The sequence below is a fragment of the Hypanus sabinus genome, chromosome 3, assembly GCF_030144855.1.
Source record: "Hypanus sabinus isolate sHypSab1 chromosome 3, sHypSab1.hap1, whole genome shotgun sequence".
Classification (NCBI taxonomy): Eukaryota; Metazoa; Chordata; class Chondrichthyes; order Myliobatiformes; family Dasyatidae; genus Hypanus; species Hypanus sabinus.
The window spans coordinates 186,792,250-186,805,506 of NC_082708.1; the positions used below are offsets into that span (position 1 = coordinate 186,792,250).

The following is a 13,257-nucleotide window of genomic DNA, read 5'->3' on the forward strand; positions in this document are numbered from 1 at the left end:
CAGTGTAGCAATTTCTTCAAGATGTGCAGCACTTTGGATCAGAGGCGGAAGCAGAATCAGCTTTATTTATTATATGTGGTGAAGTTACAATATGGTATTTAAATATTAAATAAGTATTGCAAAAAGACTGAAAAAATTGATTATTGGGCACAGGAGTGGGCCTTTGAGAAGTTCCTAGTTCCTTAAACTATCACTTCTTGGTCAGACAAAGTTTCTTGTGTTTTCCACTGTTTGCCCAGCTGCCGAACAGTGACATTCGACTGGATAATTCCAGATTCACTGTCCAAACACTTTCTTTAAAATGTCTAATGTTTCTTTGGGATGATTTAGCAAAGCTGAGTGGTGTCGGTAATAATTTGTGTACTCATTGTAAACTACTCACTGATTTAGCAGCAAACAATGATTTCAGTTTGTGAAGCCGGTGCGAGAGCATCCTTCAGGAGGGTGAACCCATGGAAAGCATCCGGCCCAGGTGGGGTGGCTGGCCAGTTACTGAAGACCTGTGCTATTCATCTGGTCGGAGTGTCCACTGATGTCTTTAACCTCTTGCTTTGGCAAGGTGGTACCTGTATATTTATTTATTTTCTTGTCGTCTCAGATCCAGGTGACTGATACCAACGATAAGCTGCAGGAATCGGGAAGGGAGGTGAGTTCACTTTTGGTTTTTGGATCCAGGATTACTCTGTGTCGTCTATTCTTGTCTGAAGATATTAACTACTTTTCCAGAGGAGTACTTTAGTGAGGAAGCCCTGTAGGATCATGATGTTACTGGCCCTTTTCTGGCACTGTTCATGTATAACCCTGCTGCTTTTGATTGTTTTCATAAACTTGATAAAAACTCACAAAGCACTTTAACTTCCGTTGACCTGTCAGTTAATTAATGTGTTTCTTCTTACCTTGGAGATAGAACAGTACAGCACAGTACAGGTTCTTCGGCCCAAAAAGTTGTGCTGACTTTTTAACCAATGTCAACATCAATCTGACATTTCTCTCCCACATCATTCAATTGTCATGTGCCTTGTTATATGACATGAGTGATCATGGACTTTCCATTATCATGGTTGTTTTTGGCAAATTTTTCTACAGAAGTGGTTTGCCATTGCCTTCTTCTGGGCAGTGTCTTTACAAGATGGGTAACCCCAGCCATGATCAGACTCCTCAGAGATTGCCTGGCGCCTGTGGTCGCATAACCAGGACTGGTGATGTGCACCAGCTGCTCGTACAATCATCCACCACCTGCTCCCATGGCTTCATGTGACCCTGATCGGTGGGTTGGGGGGGGGCGGGGGAAAGGTAAGCAGGTGACCTGCAGGCCAGCAGAGGGAAGGAGCACGTTACAGTTCCTTTGATAGAGATGCATCTCCTCCCCGTCACCTCCACCCCACCTACATAGTCCTCCATTTTTCTTTCATCTATCTACCTCTCTAAAGTGTGCTTCGAGTTGTAGCTGCCCAAGTTGGCTGTGAATTGACTGGCGAGTCACAGTTTTTACAGCTGCACTGTAGAGTGCATCCAATTCACATGTACCTGCAGATGCTGGAAATGACAGAGCAACGCATACAAAATGTTGGAGGAACTCAGCAGGTCAGATACATCTATGGAAATGAATGGACCGTCTACATTTTGGGCCTATAACTTTCATCAGAACTGGTCTGGCAACTGCTCTGTCCAACACCACAAGAAACTGCAGGGAGTTCTGAACACAGCTTATTCCACCATATAAACCAGCCTCCCTTCCCCTAACTGTCTACACTACTCACTGCTTCGGAAGAGTGCCGGCATAATGAAATACCCCTCCCAACCCGGACATTCGCTCTTCTCCCACTTTCCGTCGGGCAGAAAATACAAAAGATTGAGAATACAAACTCAAGGACAGCTTTGTTCCACCATTTCAAGACCTTGCTTGATAAAGCTGAACTCTTGATCTCTCTATAAACCTTGCATCTCATTGCCTACCTGCTCTGCACTTTCTTGGTAACAGTTTATTCTGCATTCTGTTATTAATCTTACATTTGTTTTACATTGATGTGCTGTATCGGTACACCATGAAGGGTGTGTATACAGAAAAGGGCCAGTTACATCATGAAGGATCCCACCCAACTAGGTCATGGATTGTTTGTCCTACTCCCATGAGGGAGGAGGCTACGTAGCATCCAGGCCACAACCACCAGACTCAAAAGCAGCTACTTTCTCCAAACAGTATCAACACCCCCACCCACTAACTCACCCCTTCACACGAGTCAGTCTCCTTATGTGGAGAAATTCCTGTACCTAGTCTCACTTTATGGACATAGAATCAAACTTTCTTTATAAGCCATCTTACGTATTTATATTTTTTGTGTTTTTTATTATTGTGTTTTTAAAATTTTTTTTTGTGCTGCATTGGATCCAGAGTAACAATTATTTTGTTCTCCTTTACCCTTGAGTACCGGAAGTGACATTAAACAATCTTGATTCTCGGTGTGTGTAATTATCTATCTGGAAATCAAATGCTTTTCACCGTGTCTTGGTGCACTGATGATAATAAACCAATGACCACTTACCAAAGGTTGGAGTCATTCTCTGTATGAATTCAGCTGGGCCTTGAAAATGGATGGCAAATTACCACTGTCCTTTAGGCCATGACCTCTGACCAAGCAGTCGGAAAGCCAGGAAGGTTTGGTTTTTTTGATAAGGTTTCCTTATGGATTGGCAGTGATACTTACACAGGGCGTCTAACTAGCTATGAAGTTAAAGTAGCCTCATGGAAATTAGGGGTGAAAACTGATTACTGAGCCAATTTCATCTAAAAATGTAACCACTTGTGCCTGCTGTGCCACGAGGAAACCTACCATCTGTCTGCTGTTCCCCTAGAAATGTGTTAATTTCTCTGGAAACAAGTTCGCCCATCTGCCAATATCCCTGGAAGTGTTGCCATTGTAAAAACATGTCCACCCAACCACCAGCTCCACCAGAAATGCGACCACCTAACTGTCAGTTCCCCTGGAAATGTGTCCATCCAATCACCAGCTCTACCAAAAATGTGATCATCCAATTGCCAGTTCTCTGGAAGTGTGTCCACCCAAGTGCCAGCTCCCCCGGAAATGTGTCCACCGAACCTCCGGTTCCGCTGGAAAACGCGACCATCCAATCACCAGATCCCCCAGAAAAGGGGCCACTTATCCTCTGATTCCCCAGAAACTGACTGCACAGGTGCTGTTAATAGACATGATCAGAGATTTTTCAACTAGTTAATAAAAGACATTTAACATAATTGTTTGTTTTCCCCGTGATCCACAGTTAATTATGGAAATGGAAGAACTGAGGAAGTGTCGCTCACAGCAGAGGAACATTGCGGCCACGGTGGACCAGCTGACCCTGTGTCTGCCAGGTACGTGACGGCTGCCTGTGGTGATGTCCCTCCACATGTTATCATTGCTACAGACAGCGGTTCTGTTTTGGACGAGGGGTAACTATGAAGTGAACCGTATGTGACCATTCATCCCAAGAATGTTGTTGAAGGAGAAAAATGTAGTCAGGTAGTGATGCGGGTTGTGCTTATGTGATAATAAAACTGCAGACAAAAGCAGAGACATGGAATGCAGCATTTCAGGAACTTCACTAATTATGCTGTAACATGCATCCATCGTTGTAACAGAAAATTGGGTTTACTGCTTGACATGTAGACAATTATTTTATTCTGTAACCAGGACCTAGCCTGTTACTTAATTAAGTCTTCCTGTAGCCACCATTATGTTAACAAAATGTAGTTTTACTGGTAATCTCATCAACTAAGAATATAAAAACTGTACCGTATTTATGTTCTGATAGATCAGCTTTGACTGGTCTCCTGGTACATACCAGTTTTAATAAAACACCCGTTATATTGAACTCCAAATCTGTGTGATCTTTCAGTTTGCTCCTACAAAGGTAGAACGACATCTGTCACTGAAACTTTCAGTCACCCTTACATGCTGGGGATCTTTGATGATACATTTAGCTTTCCTGAGGTAGAACCAATGGTGGGGAGGGAATTGTCCATGATTGTTTCTGCTATTTCAAGGAGTATTTTAGACTGTAAGATCTCTAAGTAGAATTAGGTCATTTGGCCTATTCAACGTCAATGGTTCCATTTAATCTCAAAGAATGTAGATAGTATACAACCTGAAATTCTTTATCTTCGCAGACATCCACAAGAACCAGAAGAGAACTCCAAAGAATGAATGACAGTAAAACATTAGAACCCCAAAGCCCCCTCAGTCCCTCCCATGCATGAACAGCAGGAAAACATTAACCTTACCTGTTCCTCACCCCGACTTAACTCAGCAGAAAGCAGCAGCACCCTCCACCCACCGAGCAAGCGATAGCAAAGCCCCCAAGAAAGACCATGAACTGCAGTACCTCAGAAACTAATCGTTCACCTGCCAATTCGATGTACCCCAGGCTCTTTCTCTCCCTAATAAAGGTGTCACCCTTCCCACAGTGAGAGGGGAGACCAACTAAACAAAACAACTCTCTGAAGTCTGCCTCGTTGCTTTTATTCTGAGTTCTCAGACTTGAGAATCAGCAGCGAACATTCTCCCATCATTGAGAGAGACAATGAGTGATTGTCCAAATACAGAGGCTCCGACAGCTGATCTGCTGTTTGCGATGTACCGTTTCTCTCATGACACCTTGGTCGGTGACACTGGCGTTGAATCAACTTGTCGACAGGGCCGCAGGACCTCGTCCCAAAGGTGTGCATGCCTTCCAGGCTGCATCCTCGGGATATCGAAAAACGCCGGGCAGTGAGCCCTGGGAGTGGAAGTCATTGCCGTAAAGAACGGCCGTTCGAGTGCAGCTGTAGATCATGGACTCTGACAGAACCCCACCCACCTTAAAAAACAAAACAGAGACATCAAAGGGATTAGGCTCATTGGGTTGGAAGGACCCGTTCTGCACTGTATTTCTAAGTAAAATACTAAATCAATATGAATACCAAGGCCTGTACCAGATTCAGCACCCTCTGGCTGAAGAAATTCGTCATCTCAGTTCTGAAGGGAATAAAACCTTTTATTCTGAGGCTTTACTTGTAATCTCTTCTGTAACAAGAAGCAGTGATGTATTGTTTGAGGGGTTATCCTTTCCATTAAGCTCCAAGTCACACTTCCAATCAGCATATTGCTACTGTTTGCTTGGATGTATAAAGTTTTGAAGAAAAGTATTTCTTGGCCAACTGTTTTCCTGAAACCGCAGTACAAAACAAGCACTCCATTGCTGTTTATGAGCTGTTAGTGTGTAAATTGACTGCAGAGCTAATCTATGTAACACAAGCAGATCTGCTTTGAAGCATTTCATGATGTCTGAAGCACTTTCTGGCTTTAAAGATTGACACAGGAAGGCAAATTCTTGCAGGTTGAGACAGTGGTAAGGAAGGCAAATGCAATGTTAACATTCGTTTCGAGAAGGCTAGAATATAAAAGCAAGGCTTTATAAGACATTGGTCAGACCATAGTTGGAATATCGTGAGCATTTTTCGAGTCCCACGAAAATTTTGCTGGATCTGGAGAAGATCCAAAAGATGTTCAAAAGAATGATCCCAGGAATGGAAGACTTAACCTGTCAGGAGCATTTGATGTCTCCGGGCCTGTATTTGTTGGAATGGGGGTGGGAGGGAAAATCTCACTAAAACCTACCGGATAATGAAAGGCCTGGATAGAGTGGCCATGCAAAGGATGTTTCCATTATTGGGAGAACCTAGGACCAGAGGGTACAGCCTCAGATTAAAAGGATGTCCCTTAATAAAAGAGAGGAGGAATTTCTTTTGCCAGAGGATGTGAATTTGTGGAAGTCACTGGCTATATTTAAAGCAGAGATTGACAGGTTCTGGATTGGTAAGGAGTGGGATTAAAAGTTACGTGGAGAAGGCAGAAGAATAGGGTTGGGGAGAAAGGAAAATCAGCCATGAAGGAATGATGGAGCAGGCTCAGCGGGCTGAGTAGCCTAATTTGCCCCCGTACCTTAAGGTCTTTTCAGTGGACATCCCATGCTGGCCACTGATTTGCCCAAGTCACAGTTTTAATTCTAGAGAGCTCATGGTCTAAATGTGTTTAATCCCAAATATTGTGTGTTGTATAAAATAAAATTCTTTGGCTGAAATGCAGTTTGCAAAACTAGTTTTTCAAACATCTAATATTTCACGCTGATGAAGATCCATCCATTCTGATTAATTTCTCAAAGACTGAATTATAGAAATTATTATATCCATCTTACTCAACTTGCAAATGAATGCTGAGCATTTGAGGAGTGTTGATAGAATATTCTGGGATAAAACTTCCATTGACATCAGGGCCAGAAAACGGAGGTGACAGGTTTAAGGTATTTGCCAAAAATAACAGAAGGGAGATGGGAGTTCTCTTAAGCAACACACACAAAATGCTGGAGGAACTCAACAGTTCAGGCAGCATATATGGTATCTTTTTTGTGGTATGGTATCTCTTAGGTATTTACCCAAAAATACCTGACATGTTTCCACCATTTAAGGTGTTTGCCAAAATCTGGGAGTTCTCTTAGGCAGTTATGATTTGGAATCCACTGATATGTAGAGAGTCTGGGTGAGCATATGAACATAGAACATAGAAATCTACAGCATATCACAGGCCCTTCAGCCCACAATGTTGTGCCAACCATATAACCTACTCTAGAAACTGCCTAGAATTACCCTACTGCATAGTTCTCTATTTTTCTAAGTTCCATGTACCAATCTAAGAGTCTCTTAAAAGACCCTATTGTATCTGTCTCCATCACCATTCCATGCACCCACCACTCCTTGTGTGAAAAACTTACCCCGACTTCCCCATTGTATAAGCACCTTAAAACTATGCCCTGGGAAAAAGCCTCTGGCTATCCACATGATCAATGCCTCTCATCAACTTATACACTTCTATCAGGTCATCTCTCATCCTCTGTCACTCCAAGGAGAAAAGACCAAGTCCACTCAATCTATTCTCATAAGGCATACTCTCCAATCCAGGCAACATCCTTGTAAATCTCCTCTGCACCCTTTCTATGGTTTTCACATCCTTCCTGTAGTGAGGCGACCAGAACTGAACACAGAACTCCAAGTGGGGTCTGACCAAGGTCTTATATAGCTGTAACATTACCTCATGGCTTTTGAATTCTTTCCCACGGTTGATGAATGCCAATTCACCATAAGTCTTCTTAACCACACAGTCAACCTGCGCAGCAGCTTTGAGTGTCCTATGGCCACAGACCCTAAGGTCTCTCTGATCCTCCACACTGCCAAAAGTCTTACCATTAATACTATATTCTGTCTTCAAGTTTGACCTACCAACATGAACTACTTCACACTTAATCTGGGTTGAACTCCATCTGCTACTTCTCAGGCCCATTCTGCATCCTACCAATGTCCCGCTGTAAACTCGACAACCCTCCAGACTATCCACGACACCCCAAACCTTTGTGTCATCAGCAAACTAACTAACCCACCCTTCTACTTCTTCATCCAGGCCATTTATAAAAATCGCAAAGAGGAGGGGTCCCAGAACAGATCCTTGTGGCCCACCACTGGTCAACGACCTCCATGCAGAAAACAAACCGTCTATAGCCACCCTTTGCCTTCTGTGGGCAAGTCAATTCTGGATCCACAAAGCAAGGTCTCCTTGGATCCCATGCCTCCTTACTTTCTGAATGAACCTTGCATGGGGAACCTTATCAAATGCCTTACTGAAATCTATATACATTATATCCACTGCTCTACCTTCATCAATGTGTTTTGTTACATCCTCAAAGAAATCATTCAGGCTTGTAAGGCATGACGTGCCCTTGACAAAACCATGCTGATTATCCTTAATCAGATTGTGTCTCTCCAAATGCTCATAAATCCTGCCTCTCAGGATCTTCTTCAACAACATGCCCACTACTGAGATCAGACTCACTGGTCTATAATTTCCTAGGTTATCTCTACCCCCTTTCTTGAACAAGGGAACAAAATTTGCAACCCTCCTATCCTTCGGCACTTCTCCCATCCCTATTGATGATGCAAAGGTCACTGCCAGAGCCTTAGCAATCTCTTCACTTGCTTCCCACAGTACCCTGGGGTACATCTCGTCTGGTCCCAGCGACTTAACTAACTTAATGCTTTTCAAAAGTTCCATCTCTCTGTGGTTGAAGAGTCAGAGAGCAGCTGAGATCATAGACACGAGAGACTCTGCAGAAGCAGAAGTTTGAATCTTGACAAGAGCTTAGTGAGACTCTTACTGCTCCCCCTCTGTGATCTCCACTGCTGTCTGCCTCAGTGATCATGTGCTCACCAAGACTTGTTGCCACAACGATGTGTCCAGCTTGTATTCCTTCCCCTCTTCCCACCTTCCTATTCTGGCTTCTTCCTCCTTGCTTTCCAATCCTGATAAAGATGTTGGCCCAAAACTTTGACTATTTATTCTTCTCCATAGATGCTGCCTGACCTACCGAATTCCTCCAACATTTTGTTGGTATTATTTCTGGGGATTACTTATTTATTATATGGAGTTACAGCATGGTAACAGGCCCTTCTAGCCCAATGAGCTGACACTGCTTTATTATACCCATGTGAACATTTAACCTCCTAACCTGTATGACCTTAGAACTTAGGAGGAAGCTGGAACACCCGGAGGAAACTCACGCTGTCACAGGGAGAACATGCAAATTCCTTACAGATAGTGGCAGAATTGAACCCAGGTTGCTGGCACTGTAATAGCATTGTCTAACCTTGGGGTTCCCAATCTGGGGTCCATGGATGGTAGGGGTCTGGGAACCCCTGTTCTAAACACGATACTACAGTGCTACCCCAACATAATGTTTGAGGGAGCTTGCTTTGAAGAACGTTTAGTGGCTGCACCATTTTCCGTTACTATACACTCTACAGCAGTGCTTTGTAGACAGAAAGAACACTGGCCTATCCTGGGTGATAATTTTCCTTATAAGAGATGCCAAGACCAAATACCCGAGATAAACCAGGCCATTGTCGACTTGTAGCTATATTTCATTAGGAGTTTGAGGAGAAGTGGTATGTCACCAAAGGCTTCAGCAAAGTTTTACAGATATACTTTGGAGAGCATTCTAATTGGTTGCAGCACCATCTGGTATGGGGGTGGGGACAGACTGGAAAAAGCTGCAGAAAGTTGCAAATTTAGCTGGCTCCACAGTATCAAGGGCATCTTTAAAAGGCGATGCCTCAAAGAGGCAACATCCATCATTAAGGACCACCATCACCCAGAACATACCCTCTTCTCATTGCTACCATCAAGGAGCAGGTACATGAGCCTGAAATCACACACTCAATTTTTTAGGAAAAGCTTCTTCCCCTCTGCCATCAGATTTCTAAATGGTCAATGAACCCATTAACACCATGAACCCATGAACACTATCTCACTTTTTTTTTACTCTTTCTTGTACTATAGATATATATATATATATATATATAAATATAGAAAACCTACTGCACAATACATGCCTTTTGGCCCACAAAGCTGTGCCAAACATGTTCTTTCCTTCGAAATTATCTAGGGTTACCCATAGCCCTTATTTTTCTGAGCTCCATGTACCTGTCCAGGAGTCTCTTAAAAGATCCTATCGTATCTGCCTCCACCACCATCGCCGGCGGCCCATTTCATGCAATTACCACTCTCTGCATAAAAAACTTACCTGTGACATCTCATCTGTACCTACTTTCAAGCACCTTAAATCTGTGACCTCTCGAGCTAGCCACTTCAGCCCTGGGAAAAAGCCTCTGACTATCCACATGATCAATGCCTCTCATCATCTTGTACATCTCTATCAGGTCACGTCTCATCCTCCGTCGCTCCAAGGAGAAAAGGTTGAGTTCACTCAACCTATTCTCATAAGGCATGCTCCTCAATCCAGGCAACATCCTTGTAAATCTTCTCTGCACCCTTTCTATGGTTTTCACATCCTTCCTATAGTGCGGTGACCAGAACTGAGCACAGTACTCCAAGTGGGGTCTGACCAGGGTCCTATTATAGCTGCAACATTACCTCTCGGCTCCTAAACTCAATCCCATGATTGATGAAGGCCAATGCACCATATGCCTTCTTAATCACAGAGTCAACCTGCACAGTAGTTTTGAGTGTCCTATGGACTCGAACCCCAAGATCCCTCTGATCCTTCACACTTCCAAGGGTCTTAAAATTAATACTATGTTCTGTCATCATACTTGACCTGCCAAAATGAACCACCTCACACTTATCTGGGTTGAACTCCATCTGCCACTTCTCAGCCCAGTTCTGCATCCTATCAGTGTCCCACTGTAACCTCAGACGGCCCTCCATACTATCCACAACACCTCCAACCTTTGTGCCATCAGTAAATTTGCTAACCCATCCCTCCACTTCTTCATCCAGGTCAATTATAAAAATCACAAAGAGTAGAAGTCCCAGAACAGATCCCTGAGGCACACCACTGGTCACTCATGTCCTTGCAGAATATGACCCGTCTACAACCACTTCTGTGTGGAAGCCAGTTCTGGATCCACGAAGCAATGTCCCCTTGGATTCCATGCCTCCTTACTTTCTCAATAAACCGGGTACCTTGTCAAATGCCTTACTGAAATTCATATACATTACATCCACTGCTCTACCTTCATCAATGTGTTTAGTCACATCCTCTAAAATTTCTTGCTGTAATTTACAGTTCTTATGTATTACAATATACTGCTGCTGCAAAACAATAAGCTTCATGACATATGCCAATGATTTAGACCCGATTTTGATTCTATATAGATAAGTTGACTCACTGTAGACCACCGTTCGGAGTTGGGCATGATGGGAGAGTTTGGCATAGTCTTTCCTACAGACCATGGAGAGGCCTTGTGGGAGAGAGGACAAGATGGAACATATTGGAACCCTAAGCTCAGTTTGATTTCTTAAACCACGTTGACAGGAGCCCTGATGTGTGTGAGTGCTGACGAGCTTAGCAGTTGAAGGGTTCAGGATGTGGTAGCAAGGGGCTGGCGGGTGAGCTGTGAATCGATCCAGGTGCTGGAGAAAGTTTCCAGAGCTGCTTCAACCTCCTGTTCTCGAGATGCTTAGGAACAGTGCTGAGATCTCTGAGCTCTTATTTATCACTCACCACCGATAACTTTGAGTGAGAAATGTGGTGCAAAAATTTAGTAGTGATGGAACATGGTGTTTCAATCCAAGGTTCTTTTAGAAGTTAGCAATGCACAGGGCCAGATTGAAAAGGTAGAGGTGTTTTGGCCAAAGGTGTCAGAAGGGCTTGTGTTCAGCTCGCTGCTCCACAAGATTTACTCGCTTTTACACTAAACTGGGGCTGTGGCCTGCAACTAACGGGCTCCTGAACTGGCTGCTGTGATGAACTAGCTTCCTGACTGTGGACTCACATTCATGAACTCCCAGTGCTGCCGAAGAGTCTTGGCCTGAAACGTCAACTGTACTTTTTTCCATAGAAGCTGCCTGGCCTGCTGGGTTCCTCCAGCGTTTTGTGTGTGTTGTTTAGTTGAGTGTTATTTGTTTACTTTTTATTGTCTGCACAAATAGTTCTTTTTTTGCACATTAGGTGTTTGAAAGTCTTTCTTACTGGGTTCTGTTGGGTTTCTTTATTTTTGTGGCTGCCTATAAGAAGCATGCGTGGCGGGCTAGAGAATCCCGGAGGGGTAGGCGCTCCTTCCCTCTGCTAGCCTGCGGGTCACCCTTGGGAAAGGTGCAGCATCTGCTTAGCACCCGATCAGACTCACATGAAGCCATGGGAGCAGGGGGTGGATGGTCGTATGAGCAACTGGTGCAGATCACAAGTCCTGGTTATTGACCACTGATGCAAGGCAGACAGTCTTTGGGGAGTATTGGTGATGGCTGGGGTCACCCATCTTATCAAGACACAGCCCAGAAGAAGGCAGTGGCAAAGCACTTCCCAACAACAATCACGGTCATAGACCATGATCATCCATGTCATACGATGCGGCACATAATGATGATGATGATGTAAGAAAATTAATTTCAAAATTGTACACACACACACACAAACACAGTAGTATACATCATCATCATGGTTTGGCTTTTGGGCTGCCCACATCTGCTGCAGACTTGCTGGTGGCTGGCAAGGCCAATACGGGACAGGCAGACCCGTCCGCAGCGGCTGCAGGGGAAAATGTGTTCTGGGTTTGGTGCTGCTGTGTCGCGTTCTTCCACCTTTTCCTTTTGTCCTCAAGGCCAGCCCTGCGTGCGTTCTCGAAGGGGGAGAGAAACTGGTGAGTGGTGTGTCACCAGACCTTACGATCGGAGACTAGAGTAGACCACTGGCAATGGTCAATGTGACAGGCACCAAGGGATTTCGACAGGGAGGATGGTCATAGACGTGGGCGTGTCCTTCCGCCTGTAGAATAATTTTTTTAGGTGGAGTGCGGTGTGCGCGGTACTGGCCCCGTCCTTTACTCCCGAGGCTCATCTGCCATAGCCTAGCAAGCTGGGATGGTGACAGTGAGGTTCTCGGGTCGTAGGAGTTACATTGGAGTGTCCTTCTCCTAGGTGGATGGCCTGAAAAGCCTGACGAGCCCCACTTGCCTGGGTTTGGAGTCAGAGTTGTCCTTCTCTTAGGCTGGCTGCCAATCAAGGCTAACGGGCCCAGCCTACCCATCCAGTTATACTGCTGGACATTCAGTTGTGCTATGACGTAGCAAGCTTAGTGGAAATGGGAGACATCGACGAGAAGGTGTTGCTACGGACACAGTAGTGTAGGACGGGCCATTTGCAGTGGCCTCCTGCCTAGCAAGCCAGACAGTGGCCAAGCGGTGATCACTACACCAGGAAAGGAGAGGCGATGCACTGTGCGTGCACTTTCCCTGGGTGAGTGGGACATCAGGCCTGGACCTCACGTACTTTGATAATAAACATTCTTTGAACTTGAACTTCAATGAGTCACGACTTGTTGCTTCATGATCATTTTATTAAGAGTTGATAGAACAAAGTGAAGTTGAAACAGACAGAGATGGGGGATCTACTACTTGAGAAGAGAGAAAATAAGATGGTGCCCAGCATAAAACATCTATTTTTATACACTGAGATAAATAAAATTCTGTAGATAAGGGATAACCAATTAGAAAGTACTTATTTGAATACTGCAGTACCAAGTTAACCAATGAGAAAACACTTATTCACTTAATGCAGAACAGAAATTTTCAGAGCTTTCTTTATGTAGCCACTGAAGCCATATTAAGCTGTTCTAAGATACTTAGCAGGAACTTAGCAGGCTAGGTAGCATTTGAAG

General features: G+C 44.3%; 1 protein-coding gene across 5 annotated transcripts in view; it reads left to right on the plus strand.

The window, feature by feature from the left end:
- The window catches only part of LOC132391962 (exocyst complex component 6B-like), an 845,841-nt gene that overhangs the window by 79,392 nt on the left and 753,192 nt on the right, over positions 1-13,257 (plus strand). For all 5 annotated transcript variants that reach the window (XM_059965781.1, XM_059965785.1, XM_059965784.1 and 2 more), the window contains exons 3-4: positions 599-646; positions 3,280-3,370. In XM_059965781.1, the coding sequence (XP_059821764.1) occupies positions 599-646; positions 3,280-3,370 (139 nt within the window). The remainder of the gene's footprint in view (positions 1-598; positions 647-3,279; positions 3,371-13,257) is intronic.